Below are 16,687 nucleotides of genomic sequence, written 5' to 3' on the forward strand. Positions count from 1 at the left end.
ATTTTTATGAAATACTAGAAAATTACCCTGACTCGAATGTGGAAAAGTGTTGTATGTAATAATGTGGTCTCCTACGTTAAACAACAGCAAATGCTCAGCTGTTGTAGCCTGAATGTGAATCATGTATCACAGGATAAAGTGAACAATGTTATTTCCAAATGGTATTTTGGTGTTATTATTTGATTGCTAGGATTTTAGCTAGGTGTAGGGAGTGTGGAATATTTATTTTTATTGATCTCTATACCATCATTCATGAAACAATTCCATTGTTTTTCAAAGAAAAAATACAGTAAGAACAGTCATACCAAACAGCAGTTAGAAATAGCTGCATATTTTAACTTCAGTAGGTTTTTCAAACCTTTCTCCTGGGCAGGTTATTGTAGGCAGAGTTCTTTCTTTAGCTACAGTGGTGCCTCGCAAGACGAAATTAATCCGTTCCGTGAGGCTCTTCGTATAGCGGTTTTTTCGTCTTGCGAAGCAAGCCCATTGACAGCTTAGCGGATTAGCGCTATTAGCGGTTTAGCAGCTTTTAGCGGATCAGCTGATAAGCGGCTTAGGAAAGGGGGGGGGAAAGGGGAAAAAACCCGCAGGAACTCGCAAGACATTTCATCTTGCGAAGCAAGCCCATAGGGAAATTCGTTTTGCGAAGCGCCTCCAAAATGGAAAACCCTTTCGTCTAGCGGGTTTTCCGTCTTGCGAGGCGTTCGTCTTGCGGGGCACCACTGTACTTGGATCGTAAGCCACATAGCACGTTAAATGTCAGCACCAGCACTTGGAATTGTGCTTGGAAACAGGTGAGATTGGTGAACTGGGAGAAGTGATGGTGCAGATATTCCACTATGACATGTCTTGTATCACATATTTAACCTTGACTATAGGATGCAGGAACAATGCCAACTGAGTGCGTGTAGATTTAGTGAGCGGTTGTTCACATCTCAACATTTAAAAGGGTCATATGAATTGGACTTCAGTTGAATGAAAGAACAAACGAGTTATTATGTGTTGAGTTTCCTGTACCCATTGAGGCTGTTTGCTCCCAAGAAAGACACTGCTGAAATGTATTTTTCTTAGATTCCTATGTGATACCCACCTTTCCCCCTTTTTTCGGGGGGGGGGGGGCAGATCTTTCTCCATTCCTCCTCTCCCTTAACTGAAGGGGGCAATTTGGTTTAAAGGGAAATGTTTTTCAGTGCCTGAATCAAAACCCAGCATTTTAGTGGTTGATTTTACTTACACTGTTGTAAAATAGTTTTGCTAAACAATACGCAAACAGGGTTCCTTTGCAAATTTTGTCGCCCAAATTCCTTCAGGCCAAGTGTTGGTGCTTGGGCATGTCCAGTTGATAGAGTTGTCAAGCCACCCACTCTTTTGCAACGTTGTTTGAGTGTGTGCAAGTTCTTTTTATAAGTTTGAGCTTTGGGGAAATGCGTTCAAAATATAAAAGCAAAATACGATGAGGAATTTATAAGAGATAACGGAAACTAATCTGTATAAAACTGCCGCCCCCTCCGTTGGCTGCGCCTGGTTGGCCGACTGAGAGCGCCGGCCGCGCCTGCCAGCCCGAGCCAGTTCGCCCAGTGACCTACTCCTTGCGAGCTCAGCCCTCTGACGTCAGCGGCACAACAGGCCTCCTTGCCGGAGGGTGGCGCTGCTGCGCTCCTCCTGGACCCATGCCGCGCTCGCACGGACGCCGGTGCAACGGGCTAAGCGCTCCGGTGTTGCCGTGTATATAACTCCCTCCCCATTCGTTCCGCGGCTCGTTCCCTTCGAAGCGAAGTGGTGCGGGGATGTTGGCCGCCAGGTTAGCGGGTTGTAGGCCGCCCCTCTCGTCGCTCCGGGTGCTGAGGGGGCTCCCGGCCGCGGGGTTTCATTGCTCGGCGCAGCGTCTCCGCGGGGCCAGAGTCGCTGTGGTGAGTCCGGCTGCCAGCCGAGCGTGAGCGGATGAGCTCCTTCTTTCCCGTTGCGCCCTAAGGGGCGGCGGCGGCTGCTTCTCCTGCTCCTGCTCCTCCACAGGCGAGAGAGCTTCGTGGAAAATTACTGCCACCTTTCCCTGCCGCCCCTCGGCGGCTGTGCGGCACACAGGCAGAAATGCAACAGGTTGAGCGGCAGCTGCAGCCCTGGGCAAAGCTGCACGTGCTGCACTGCCTCCTCCTGCCTTGCTGTTAATGAAGGCACGGGGGCGCCGCCAAGGAAAAAGAGATGGCGGAGTGGAAAGTTGGCGTCCTTGGAAGGGAGGCAGTTGGTCGGGGAACTGCAGCCCTTCACTCGCACACTTCAGGAATGCTGCCATTGCCCCAAACAGATACCTCGTTTGGTTTCGCTTCCTTTCTTTGGCCCTTATCGTAATTCTGCTCAATTCCCTACACGTAAAATTATTACAGCTCATAAGCAAGTTTCGCTGTGTTCAGCAGTGTCGAGAATTGCGGCCTCAGATAAGTACAGTAATGGCTTTCTTTGTTTATAGTTATATTTTATAGCGCACGCCCCCTTCCATTCCGTGTTCATGCTGAAATATATAACAATATCCAGGCTCATAAAAACCATATCCAGGCTCATAGAGACTTACTAGAGCTGCAGTGAAAAGTGGAGTGGAGAGTAACAGTTCAGACTTCTGTTATGGTTTCATGTAAAGGTCCCGAGTGAAGCGTTTGGCACAGATGGGTGAATTTGGAGAACGTTGCAGACAGTTGAGCATTAATAAAACTTCTGTGCCCTAGTCAGTGACTGACTTTGAGGGGGGGAAAGAGGTTTGGAGAAGGAAATCTTAATACAATTTACTATTGTTCCCTGGGAGTTTAGATAGTCTATAGAAACAAAGAGTTCTTATGTGGGACCTTCAAGAGTAACACTTCATCCATGAAAGTTTATGCTGCAGTAAGGAAAGCATATGAACAGAGTCACTCTGGAAATAATGAACTGAGTTGGACAAGAAACTACTGTTCCCTACCTGTGTATGTGAACTGGGAAGAGAAATGTGATGTTGAAATCACTAGGCTGATTTTCTTTTTGCAGGTCTTATCAGGATGTGGTGTTTATGATGGTACTGAAATCCATGAAGCCTCAGCGTAAGTGTATTTGTGTAATCCTTGGGTCTCCAAATGATCAACAGTTGAATCGATTGACAAACAGTCCAATTATGCAGGCAGTATTTCTTTGTTAGATAGCTTCTCCTTGAGTATTTTGGAGAGTCATACCCTATCCCCCAGTTTCTACCAAGATATGAAGTAAATTTCAGTTTAATGTTGTGCTTATTTTGCTACTTCATCTCCTATATCTATGTATTTTGTAGGATATTGGTCCATTTGAGCCGTGAAGGAGCCAGTGTTCAGATGTATGCCCCAGATATTTCTCAGATGCACGTTATTGATCATAGCAAAGGACAGCCAGCTGAGGGTGAATCAAGGTAAGAACAAATTTTAAGACAAGCTACATGAATATATCTAGATTTATATTTATCCAGTGCACACATATACACATACATCTATTGATACTCTGTGGGAAGCTGGCTACCCTCACTATTTGAATTGGTCTCATCTAAACCTCAGTTTTCTAGATTGTCTCTCCCACCCAGAGTTATATGTAAATAGTGTTCCCAGTATTCAGATCGCAGTTCTGTATATTGCCCTCAAACCATTTGAGTATGACTATACTTTATTAAATACTTTACCAATAAGTCCAGTAACTTTAAATTATCAATCTCAGGCTGTTCTTTCCTGGGGTCCTTTAATAGCAGTGCTCCTTATATGTCTATGTACATAGTCAACTTCTGCTCTTCACTTTATACCACTTTTCTTTAAGAAATGTCTTAGCAGAATCGGCAAGGATCGCTCGTGGTAAAATTGCAGATTTGGCTAAACTTACTGCAAAGGATCATGATGCTGTGATATTTCCTGGAGGCTTCGGTGCAGCCAAAAATCTGTGAGTTCTGAATTTATACGCTATTGCAATTGTTAAATTCCAGATAATTAGCCACTCTTAAGAGATGCTGTAGGAAAGTTATAGTTCATTAAGAAATACAATTTTCAGATGCGTTTGTTCAGGCTTCTTGTTTCATAAGGAAAAATATTTTCATTGTTGTGTGTTTGTTGATGCCCCAGAAAAATACACATACCATTTTTACAGCCAAATCAAGCCCCAGTCCAATGTTTAAAAACAGAATCAAGAGTTTTCTTTTTAAAAATGCCTTAAGTTTTATGCTACATTGTATGGAAATCTTGATGCTGAAACTATTAAAGATAAAATTATAAACTATTTTAATGTGCCATTTTATATTTGTGAGCCACTCAGATAACTATGTTAAACGTACAATATATACAGTATGGTATAAGTACAATAATTATTAAGAAGTAATATTTATTCTTCGTGGTGGTGTTTTCTTGGCATGCTGCAATTTATGTTTAAGGGCCACTGAAATCAGTGGAACTGCATGATGGATTGCAGCTGTAGGCAGTCGTTGAAGACTGAAACAATCTGTTACTTATTTGCATGCCTGTTTTCCCTTGGGAGGAGTCAAAATATTTTAAAGAGGTCTTTTAAGGCTGAGTCTGTGGATCACTAATGGAATAAGAAAATAAACAAGGAAGTTTTATTGCATTATTGCTGCTTGAGAGGAATATGTTTTCAAGCTGGCTTGGCAGCATCAGTGCTAGAATGGTTCTCATGTATTACAGAAACAGTACTGATGCCTTGTTTAACTTTTGCCTTGGGAATTTTTTTTTAGTGCTTCATCTTTGCATCTGTTTTGCATTTAAGCAATCCAACCCCCCCCCCACGTATATAAACTCACCCACTGAGTTTAAACTTGACTTTCTTTACTAGCAGTCAATAGACTATTAAAATATTTTTTAACAATTAAAAATTACACTTGATAAAATTAATAAAAATACATGTTGACACAGATGAAAAACACAGACTTAAAATACTAAACTATCAGGCAATCTTAAAGAGGTCCAATAAGGATAGCTGTATTCAAAAACTTTGCCACTTGCTCTGTGACTAATTGATTGGAACCTTGGAGCAAAATGATTATAAAAGACTCAGAGGAGCAACCAGGGAGGGAACTACATAAAGTCTGAAGGAAGGAGTGCTTCCTTCTCTTGGCTGTTATCCAGCTGTTCATCTGCCAAAGAAATTGAGCAGCACAAATCTGAGAACCAAAATTCAAACTGCTCTGTGGTGGGCCATTATGTATACTCATAGAAAGAAGTTTGTGTTTACTTAATTGCCCAGTCCAGTCAGCTCTGTGAGACACTGCACGCAAATGCATCGGCAGGACAGGTGATTTAAACAACCTTCATATGATGGCTGTGCATGTATACCAAGGTAGCAAACCTTTGTCTCCTCCCCCCCCCCCGATATTGCTGGACTACAGCTCCCATCATACCTCACTATTGACCATGCTGGCTGAGGCTGATAGGAGCTGGAGTTGAATAGCACTCCAGGGGCCATAGGTTAGCCACCTCTGGTTCACACCAACACTAAAACAGATCCAAAAAATATAGCTTGTATTTAGTGTTCCTGAGGAGGGAGTGGCCATATTTATTGGCCTCTTTCCTCAGTACTGAAGCAGAGGAGTGTATTGGCTTCTGTATGGCAATAAGGCAGAGGATATAAATTGCTTTTATGAATAAATAATTCCTGTCTCCAGCCCTATTTTTTCAGTAGGGTTGAAGGGAGAAATCTTGGAGGCTGCCTTATATAGTCAGAGCATTGTCCACACTGACTCATAGCAGACCTCCAGAATTTAAGAATGGAGAGGTTCCTAGCCTTATCTAGAGATGCTGGGGATTGCACCTGCAGCTTTCTGCATGCGAATATGATGTTCTACCAGTGAGGGTAGGGCAGAAGTTGAAAGGAAATGGGGATCGCTCTCTTTCTTTGAGTAGTTCAAATTGCATTTCAAGAGACAGGGAAGGGCCTTTTACTTATTTTAAGCGTGGTGTACTTCTGGGAATGTAAAATTACAATTTATGAGTCTTTCATTCTTGTGTTAAGGTCTACGTTTGCAGTGGATGGAAAAGACTGTAAAGTGAATGGAGAAGTTGAACGTGTGCTAAAGGATTTCAACAAAGCTGGGAAACCCATTGGGTGTGTAAGTTATAAGATGGGAGTATTTGTTCATATTGTATGAAACACTACTGACCTGCCTTCAGCTCACCAGCCACAAATGTTTTGGCTGGCTGACTGCCTGGCACAACAAGGTTGTCAAGCATTGGCAGTCCACACAGTAGGTGATGGTTAGCTGCTTTCGGCCTAATGGATCACAAGTTGGGCAGGGCCTATTCAGCTGATCAGCCGAATGAGGAGCCCTGATGGGCCAGGCATCCCATTTCCCACAGTGGCAGCATTTGGAAATCCCACAAGCAGGACATGGCTCAAAAGGTGTGCTGGTTTCTGTACCTGTACAGCACACCAATGCTCCCCAGTCCAGTGTCAATCCTTTCTTTCCTTCAGACATTGTAGCAACACACTTTTGTTTGAGGTCCCTGTTCTCACCTCCTGTCCTCCTTCCTTCTGCCTCCAGGCCTTCTTCAAACTCGTGTTTCTTATCTTTCACACTCCTTGTCACTTCTGCTTCTGTTTTTCTGAACTGTTAAGAGCCCACAACCTTTCCAGTTTAAGGCCCCCTATGAGCTTTCCCAGCAACCAGATTTTATCTTCCACCTCTCTTACAGAACAGGAACAGCCAGCATAGAATTTCTAATGATTTCTCTCTGTGTGTTTTTTTCCTTTCCTTTTCTTATGGAGAAGCATTCTGGGCAGCTGCCACAAGGAACAGAAAAGCGTCATGGGATGGAACTGCCTAACACTTTCTCCTCTGGGTGTTTTTCCACTCAAGAGTGTCCTCCCCCTGTTATCAGCTGTGTGTGAGGAAACAGCTGGAGAAGGCATAATTTTGAGAGGTGAAAAGGTTCAGCAATCCTGTCCCTGGACTATTTTGCCTCCCAAGGGCTGTTCTTTTTTTAAAAAAGCTGCATTTTAGAAGTCTAAAGTTACCTTATTCCTTTTAGGATTTTGTTGAGGTTATTTTCCACCCTCGCCTTCTTTTCATGGTTCTGTTGGACTGAAATTACCATTGCTGTGTAATGATTAATAAGGATTTTACTCAGTTTAGTATCTTTTTTATTTTTGAAGGTGTGCCAAATATTTATAAGCAAAGGAACAGGGAGGTGTAAATACAATAAATCCTCAATGGAGGAACCTAAGTGAAGGTTTTTTGTCCACCTTTTTTTCAGTCTGTGCTGCATTTCACCCGTTTTGGCTGCAAAGGTTCTTCCTGGTACCGAAGTCACTGTGGGACATGAAGAAGAAGAAGGTGGTAAGTGGCCTTACGCTGGAACTGCTGGAGCCATTAAAGCACTGGGTGGAAAACACCATATTAAAGAAGTAACAATATCCTTTTTTGCTGGATGAAGGCTGAATTTAAGTGTCTTTTGCTACTCCCAAAGAGCCACATGTTTGGAAGCAAGTTGCACTGAAACCAGTAACAAGGTTTTCTTTCTCCTTAAGTGTACAGTGGTGCCTCGCAAGACGAAATTAATTCGTTTTGTGAGTTGTTTCATCTTGCGAAGCAAGCCCATAGGGAAAATTGTCTTGCGAAGCAACTCAAAAAACGAAAAACCCTTTCATCTTGCGCATTTTTCGTCTTACGAGGCATTCGTCTTGCGAGGTACCACTGTATATGGGTTTAGGAGGTTAAGTGTGATAAGACATCAGAGATGTACATTTTTGTACAGAATTGAAGAGCTTTTGGGAAAGCATTCTGTGATATATTTGGATTAGCTGATAAACTGCATGACCATCTTCCTTGGGTTTCTAAAACCCTGATAATTAGTTATGATATAGCACAATACTTACCATGTCTGAAGTAAGCCTTAATGAATTTAGTGGGTCTTAATCCCAGGAAAGTAGGGTTAGGATTTCAGCCTTAGTATGTTCAATTTGGAAGTAGGATAACATTTGCTTTAGGAAAATCATTAAACTTTTAATCTAAATTCTAACATAAGAGACTGTTTTAAATGTGAATACCAGATGTCCTGGTCTACACTTCCCACCATCCCAGACTATTGGCTGTGCCAGCTAGTGCTGTTTGGAGTCCCAACAGTATCTTGAGATCCACAAGTTGCACAGCACTGTTCTATATAGTTCCTGAACATATGTTAGATCACATTCTCAGTTACAGTGTTAGCCTTTTGATTTTTTTTTTTAAATTTCTTGAAACAAATTTGTAAACCCAGGAAAAGCTTTCTAGCAATGTAACTGGCCTCATTCCAATGTAATACTAAATTATGGCTTAGTGTTAAATAAGTGAGCCTCAGGCTCACACACTGTTCCCTGGCACAGCTACAAGGAACATTTTGGAAGCTCTCGGGGTTCTAAATAACTATGCTATCCATGCATGGAGCAGGCATCCCACTTGGAAAATTATGACCTAATGTGAAGGAGGCAGGAAGAGCCATGTGACTTTGGGGACGGGGCTAGTTAATATTAACGCTAGTCAGACATAATGTGATTAGTTAAAAACTAAGCAGCTTCTGATCTCCTTGTGACTGTGCCACATGGCTCACCCAGGTTTGTTCCTGAATGAAGCCACCAAGTTTATAGTAAAGCACTGAGTCTGCTGTCCCTTTAATCATTCTGTCATTCATCCTAAAGTTATGCAAAGCCACGCAATACTAACAAAGTAAATTTGAATTTTAACTATGATAAATGCAACATTATTTTTCAGTCATCACATTTTGCATGGCTGCATCTATGTTTTTCAAGACATGAATAACAAAATGAGTAGTCACATAAAAGTGATAAGAAAGCGCCACTTTGTAGTTGAATTTCATGCAGAAATTGATTGTAAACTCAGGGATTCCCAAATGGTGTGCAGGACTCCCATCTTAGCTGCCAGGTTATTAAGTGGGGTCAGAGTGACACACAAGGTTGAGAGATTGCTTCCTTGTCTCTTTAGGTGTTTGCTAACGGTGTGGTTAGTTTCTTGACAGGCACCTAACATTTAGGTTGCTGTCATTACGTATAATTATATACAGGTTTGTGAGGCAGAAATACATATTCCTGTTTATTCTGTCACTTGGCTTAGTCCCTGTGTTTTCCTTAACTGTCTTCTATGAGGCCCATGTGGACGCAAACCACAAGGTTGTAACTACCCCAGCCTTTATGTGTGAAACAGAATTGCATCACATTTATGATGGCATTGGAGCCATGGTAAAAAATGTGTTGAAGCTTACAGGCAAATGAAGTGGATACCCATAATATCAGTGACAATAACTTTAGGAAGTATGGTCCTTATAACACCGACCTAGCACAAGAGATGCCTCTAAGAATGCTTACGATTGTATTGGAATGGCGTGTGTAATTTTCAGCACTGAAGAAGCTCAAGCCGGTTGAATCATGAATCCCCTCCGTATTTCAGCAACAGTCTTCACATTGTCTTACAGTGTATCTGACAACTTACTCTGGAGATGGTCACTGCTTAACAAATCTGAATTGATAATGGAATAATAAAAACAATTACATCATAACCTCTCCAATCGCTTATCAAGCCTTTTCAGAGACTATTCTAATAGCATAAAATATGTTTCCAAATAAATTCCTACCTTCTGAAAATGTATACCTGAACATTGAGTTCTGAAACTGGGGGAGAAAACTACTAAAGAAACTACAAAATAAAAAGGATTTGTTTAAGTTATATAATATAAAATAAATAAAGGAAATAAATGTCCTCAGTTTTGTTGGAATGAATCCATGGTTTATTTTATCACAGCTAGATGAAGTTAACAAGTACGTTAGCTGTAAATCATAATTTGACAGCCAAATATCTTGTCTAATGATTAATTGGACTGATTACTGTGGAAACAGAAGATGTCTCCTATTGTACATTTTTTTTTACCCTGCCATAACCAACATATCGCTCAATCGTATCTGGTGTGGTACTACTGCCTTAATTTTTTTTTCTCCTTGAAGGAAACATTTTTTCCAGCTGATTTCAGTCACATGGTTTTAAATTTCTTTGATTTGTTTAGCTTTTTTATTTTTCCACCAACAAGTTCAGCAACCACTGGGAGCCATCAGTTTGCTGATCATAAAGTTCCATTAACAATTAATATTCCCACTCCAAACATGATGCCCTGACCACAATTAAATAAGCATTCCACCGTTATTTTCTGTGGCAGGTCATTATCCTTACTCATGAGTAAGTTAAGCCCTAGCCTCCTATTTGGGTGAGGTTCCAGCTGTCATTTCAAGACAGCAGTAGCTCTGCTGGGAAAGGACTCCTAAGTTTTATGTGTTTACAACAAATTGGCATCTTTCATCTACAGAAGAAGTAAGCAACATTTGTTGCTGTGTCCGTTAGGTAATAGTTAAACATGTCACAGGAAATAGTGAGCTCACTTTCCTTTGTTAATATCCAGTTCAAGCATTCGTCAAAGCAGTTCCACGCATTATTGCATAAATGTGCTCTACGTTTGTATACTGTATTCCCCCACTTCCGTATTAAACATATGTGTGGGCAACATCTCTGTTCCTTCATGTATCTAGGGAGTGTTGCCCACCGAGGTTGTGTGTGATGTGCATATGGTAGACATGAACAAGGTCCACACTTGACAGGTTTGTTGTGGATAATACTGGTATGCAAACAGTTTCGCATAAAATGCGAAGTTGCCCTCAATAATTACATCCACAAGATGGTGCAAATGGCTCCATTCTAAGAAAATGATACTTACTAGACTAGGGATGGATTTCTAGAGTCCCACTGTGGCATAGAGGAATTTACTGCACTGAGGCACCTGATCCTATACTTCTGAAATATCCACAATCAAGTGAAAGCGCTCAAGACACAGCAATTTATTGGTTTTATGTGGATAAACTCTTCACTACTTCAGCTGCTTATGCCACAACTTGGCACTGTTCCCATATAGGATGTTATAATTTGTCTGGAAAGGAATTTTTTACAGAATGGGACTTGCCCATGTGCACTGCATGGAGGAACTTTTGGCAAACTGGCTTAAGGGAATTTTCTGGGGATTTCCATGCTTTAAAGTCAGATACTGGCTGGTAAACAGGTAGACCTTGCACATTGTGCCACTTTATATACACATAGACAGAGTCCAAATCAAAGAGACCAGTATCTCCAAAGTAGAATATCATGTTTAAACTCCTTTTACATACACGTGTGTGATGCATCTTAGAAAATAGTTGGTGGCTGCAGCAGCTACATCATGACCTAGTTAGAGCGGGCTTTTCAGTCACCATTACATATATGCTACTTAGGCAGAAAAGTTCCACCCATGGCATCTCCACTTAAAAGGCTCAGGTAGCAGGTGATGGGGAAAACCTGAGACCCTAGAGCAGCTGTTGCCAGTCGGAACAGGCAATACTGGGCTAGATGGATAAACAGCTTCCTTTTGTTCTATGAATCTTAAGAACATGAATGCAATCAACTCTGGTTATATATGATTCTCACTGATGCTGAGCAGCTTACACAGCTTTTCTTATTTTTAAAAAATGTAACTTGCTGGGGTCAATTTCTCTTTCCTCAAACCAGTTTCAGTTACCTCAGCAACCAAACGCCTTGGGAGCCGAATGTTCTGGCTCCTGGATGAACAAAAACCAGAAGCAGTTGTTCCGGTTTTTGAACGTTCTTTGGAATCGAACAGACTCTCAGAATGGATTAAGTTCGGGAACCAAGGTTCCACTGTATAACTCTTGAGAAATCAGATATAGCCTAGGCATGGTCTCATTCAGTGTAACATAACACGATTGGGTGTGCGGTAAGCGCCCTGAAATTATTAAAGTTTGGTATCTGGAAGGTACCTGGAGAGTCTGAAGGCTAAAGGCTGTGTGCAAACCAGTGACTGAACCTCTCATGAACCAAACCATCCACACCTAAATGTACTCAGAATTCTTCTGCAATCACCACTGTCCCAAACTCACAGAATCTTTAGCTACAAAGTCAAAACCAAAGGTTGGTGCTTACTTACTCAGAAATTAGGTTACTCTGCCCTGTTGGGATGCACTGTCAAGTAGCCTCTCTTTGAAGATGTTGTTTAGGAGTCTTGACAACCTGTCACCACAAGTAAGTAGTCAAATGTATCTTATTCCATATTATCTGGACATAGTCAAGTAAGTAGCTTATGTCACTGAGGTTCTACATGGTGGTGCTGAGCTAGGCCAAAGCGCTTTTCTTACTGTAATTCATTTTCAACAACAATTGCTTCATTTTTGATAGCACATACTGATTAGCTCAAACCATATGACAATAGTCTACTCCTACTTAACATTGTAGATTAGAATTGGCAAAGGGCCAAATATACAATAGAGCTTCTTAACAAATCAAGAATTTTATGTTGTTATTAGCCTTTATTGGCATAAGCTTAAACCATAAAATCATACAAAGTCATCCAAATACATTAATAATCCATACACATACAATACATAAAAGACTAGCTAGTCACCATTGAATAAAATGGGCAACTTTAGATCTAACTAAAGATCTTAGCTAAATATGTAACCCTGTTACCGCAGGGTTGGCTGAGTCAAGACCTTCCAGATGAAGTTGGACTACCATCATTGGGGCTGGGGCTGATGGGAGTCTAACAATATCTGAAAGAGAGTAGGTTCTCCCTCATCCTTGCATTATGGTAACAGCAGTGTACTCCACTGCATGCTTATTTGGAAATTAGTCCCACTATGTTCAATCTGTTATGTTTTTTCTCAGGTTAAGTGCACAGAACACTACACTACTAAACACAAATATCTCCCTATAACAGCTAAAACATTGTAAAGTCAGTGTATGGGAGCATAGCTGTAGGGGCAAGTTGTACCAATACTAAAGATGTTTCCTCTTTAGGACCTGTGGGAAAGTTATGGCGCCCAAGAAATATGACAGGTAAAATGATGCCCACTAGTACCTGCAAATCTTTAACTGAAGCTGCACGCTTTACAACCCATCAACCATTTGGGGTCTGTGCATTAAAGATGGTGAGGGGGCTGTAAAATGCCTTTTTATTGAAAACACTTCTGGTACTCTAAACTATGAAGGATATCATCTGGTGCGCCACCAGGACTCCCCAAGTTGCAACTTGCAAGTGGAATTTTCAGAACACTTGTGTTAAACATACGTGCTAATAATAGGTTACTCCTGGAATCTCATGACCTATTTTTTTTAACTCAGATTTCCTCTCTGCTGAGGAATATGATAGTTCCCTTTTACAAAGGGAAATCAAATTCTGTTTCCTTAGTGTCATTTACGCTGGTGGGAGTAAAACCAGTTCCTCTCTTGGCCCCCCACTACAAATTCCCTTTGCTTCCCCCTTGGAGTTTCCTTCTCATTATTGCAAAGATTCCCCTTTTGCATAAAAATAAGTCCATCTACCTCAAATGGTATGGTATCTTTCTTTAAAAGAATAGGGAAGAAATGCCCCATTGATTTATTAACTTTAGCAATTAAGAAATTTGATAGCAAATTATTTCGCAGAAGACAGAATTTAAATTAACTTTTTTTGTGTATAGTGGTACCTCGGGTTAAGAACTTAATTCGTTCCGGAGGTCCGTTCTTAACTTGAAACTGTTCTTAACCTGAGGTATCACTTTAGCTAATGGGGCCTCCTGCTGGTGCCGCTGCTGCCTGATTTCTGTTCTCATCCTGAAGCAAAGTTCTTAACCTGAGGTACTATTTCTGGGTTAGCAGAGTCTGTAACCTGAAGCGTCTGTAACCTGAGGTACCACTGTATTTGATTAGGTTTCACATGCAAGGTTGGACCACAATAGATTTGTTAGTCTTTAAGGTGCCAAGAGGCTCTGTTGCTTTCAGTATAACAAACTAACATAGCTAACCCTCCAGAAACCAAAGTTTACAACTGCTTCAAATTTTCTCAACATACTGTCAGTTTTAAAAAAGAGGATCAGTCATAGCACAATATAGTTTCACATCTTCTTAGACCAGGGCCAAAAGAGTGGGAGTAGGGAAACATGGTGGGACTTTCCTAGGAGGGTAAATGGAAACTTGATGAACATCTTTCAGTACTGCACTCCATGTGATAAATTTTTAACTCTTAAGTATGAACCTTTGTTTCACACAGTTTCCAGATTGAGGCAAACCATCTCCTCTTCGACTGCTATCTGAAGAAATTATGAACTCACATGCAGTGCAAGCCAAGCAAGGCCAAACTATGAGTGCCTGTCTGACACCGCAACACATTGTAAGAGTTTGCCAATTTTCAGCAGACCCCTCTAAACTCTGTCTTATCTGGACTGAGTCAGGTTGATTCATTCTCATCCAGTGGTTACAGGCATGTATTCAAGAACACACTACCTTTAAAAATATATTATGAAAATGAGAACTAGGACTAGTGGAACAGAGCTATGTGATCCCTGCCTCTTGTACATAGGTGCAATCCTGATCGGTTTTTAAAAGAGAGGGGGTAGAACATTAACAGCCTGTCCTTCCTGCAGCAAGCTTACCTATGCCCCTTATCCACTGCATGAGGACAGGCAATTGCACTGCCAGTGCAAAATCCACCTAGTACTTCTAGCATTCATTCCTCACTATAGCGTCTCTTCTCTATAAACATTTCCAAAGTGAAGCATAATATGCAAAGTCACACTGGCTAAGGCTTGATGAAGTATCAAGAAAGAAAAATGGGAGGCAACTATTCACAAAACATTCCAAGGGTGTTTATCAAAGACTACAATGACTCTCATAATTGCACTCTGTTATAATCAACATCCACATTGCTCATGTTATTGATGTGTACTTTAGATTCAAGAATCTGCTGTGTATACTAGATTGAGTTTCAGGCAAGTGATAGCGTGAATCAATGGGCAAACCTGATAAGCAATGGACCAACAGCTTGGCATTTGTGTGTGAAACCATCATGTAATGTACTTATTTTTCTTGTGTCAGCATGTCACCTACAAAAGAAGAAGTGGGCTTGGACATGAGTGAAACAAATGTGCAATAATGAGAGCAGACCCATTAGCACATGATGAAAGAATTGACATTTAGAAAACCTCAAGTATGGCAACTTCAGTGGATTGCGTGAACTTGCCTTCAAATTTAGTTGAATTCAACATTAAACTTTACATGAACTATGAAGAAAACAGGACAAGTGGTGATTGTAAAAGAGACTACTGTTTGAAAATAAAACCAGCCTCTTTCTGATCTGCCTAAAATGTTTTAAGTACAATTTTTCAGCCCAGTCAACAGCATATGCAAATGTACCATATATGTGTTAAGGAAATATGGACAGAGCCTCCTCTTTCTTAATATTGCTTTGTTCCCCAATGTTTATAAACCTAATGGCTTGGTACCAGGTTTAGCATTCATCAGACACCTAAGAGTAATGGAGCTGAAATGTGTTTAAAGCGTTTGAGATACAGAATATTAAAATAAACACTTTTGAGAAACCTTTCCTTTCCTTAACTGTACTGGTAAGATCACAACAGCAGGCCCAAGGTTCATTCTGTTCCCAAAGGGGATATCCAAATGTCTATGGGAAGCCCATAAACCTAGAATTTGAGGGGATATTGGGGGTGGGGGAGGATATTCTGACATCATTGACTTAAAGATCCAAAATGTGAATAGTTCTTTGTCATTTACCGGTAACTAGGAAATAAACTGAGCAAGTGGCTATAAAATCTCCTCCTATACCTGAATCTCTGACCACCGAGGGTGGAACACAGTAAAAGAAGTGGTTGACTGAATTAGAATATAAAATCAAGGGAATAGAGATGATCGTTGGTTAAAATGCAACTTACCATGGTATGCAAGTAACTCAGGAATATCCAACTTTCTGTCCGTGAACCTTCTAGTCCTCTCTGACAAACTCTGGGGACTCTCTTCCACGGCCGCAACCTCTATCTGGCTTGCTTGTGCTCTCTTGGAATGGGTCTTTGAACTGTGGTCAGGCCCCTTCATTTGCTGAATGAAAAAATATGGATAGAGTCAGGGTTTATGTGTGTAGAAACCTCCTGCTTGCTGGCTGTATGGAGCATCAAGTCACACCCATTTGCTCCATCTACTCTGGCCTCTAGCACAGCCCATCACAGGCATGCAACTCCCACAAGCCCTCAGGCGGAAAGTAATTCCCCACTCCTGATATAGCCACTTGGTTTGCCTGGGGGGCAAAAGTAGGACTTCTATAGTTTGACATTTTGCCCGTGTTGGTATAGTTATTGTTTTTAGGACCCACCCTATTTCTGCAATTTTAAGTTGTTCTAAACTGCTTTTTAAAGATTGTTTTTTCACTGTTGTGGCACAGGCTGCAACTGGATGGAGGTGGTTGCCAGGCGTAATTCATTTAAACATTTGATGGGTTTTAATGAACTGGAGGTAGGGGCATTGAACACAGAGGAACTGCAAATCCAAAACCCTGCATAACTTGTGCTAGTTGTGATTGTAGTGTTTTAAGTCTGCTTTTAATGCTGCATATTATATGTTGGTATACAGTGGTACCTCAGGTTACATATGCTTCAGGTTACATACGCTTCAGGTTACAGACTCCGCTAACCCAGAAATAGTACCTCGGATTAAGAACTTTGCTTCAGGATGAGAACAGAAATAGTGCTCTGGTGGCGTGGCAGCAGCAGGAGGCCCCATTAGCTAAAGTGGTGCTTCAGGTTAAGAACAGTTTCAGGTTAAGAACGGACCTCCAGAATGAATTAAGTACTTAACCTG

The 16,687-nt window shown here is 41.2% G+C and overlaps 1 protein-coding gene across 2 annotated transcripts; it reads left to right on the forward strand.

The window, feature by feature from the left end:
- Nucleotides 1-1,700: 1,700 nt before the first annotated feature.
- GATD3 (glutamine amidotransferase class 1 domain containing 3) lies at nucleotides 1,701-10,523 on the forward strand. 2 transcript variants are annotated; one of them, XM_081858631.1, is made up of 7 exons: nucleotides 1,715-1,910; nucleotides 3,013-3,065; nucleotides 3,290-3,403; nucleotides 3,799-3,918; nucleotides 5,995-6,087; nucleotides 7,236-7,386; nucleotides 9,121-10,523. In XM_081858631.1, exons 1-7 carry the CDS (start codon nucleotides 1,788-1,790, stop codon nucleotides 9,244-9,246), a joined length of 780 nt encoding a protein of 259 aa, XP_081714757.1. In that variant the 5' UTR covers nucleotides 1,715-1,787; the 3' UTR covers nucleotides 9,247-10,523. The 2 variants fall into 2 exon arrangements, with proteins under 2 accessions (XP_081714756.1, XP_081714757.1); XM_081858630.1 differs by lacking the exons at nucleotides 7,236-7,386; nucleotides 9,121-10,523 and adding an exon at nucleotides 6,751-7,211 and having other exon boundaries at nucleotides 1,701-1,910.
- Nucleotides 10,524-16,687: the final 6,164 nt, after the last annotated feature.

The sequence above is a fragment of the Podarcis erhardii genome (assembly GCF_964252035.2).
Source record: "Podarcis erhardii genome assembly, chromosome: 4".
Lineage (NCBI taxonomy): Eukaryota > Metazoa > Chordata > Lepidosauria > Squamata > Lacertidae > Podarcis > Podarcis erhardii.

What these genes read in the sequence shown, in the direction of transcription:
- GATD3 (XM_081858631.1), top strand. Translation starts at nt 1,788, where the DNA reads ATGTTGGCCGCCAGGTTAGCGGGTTGTAGGCCGCCCCTCTCGTCGCTC. An exon ending in CCAGCTGAGGGTGAATCAAG is followed by an intron (nt 3,404 to 3,798) that starts GTAAGAACAAAT and finishes CTTTTCTTTAAG; the next exon opens with AAATGTCTTAGCAGAATCGG. An exon ending in TTCGGTGCAGCCAAAAATCT is followed by an intron (nt 3,919 to 5,994) that starts GTGAGTTCTGAA and finishes TCTTGTGTTAAG; the next exon opens with GTCTACGTTTGCAGTGGATG.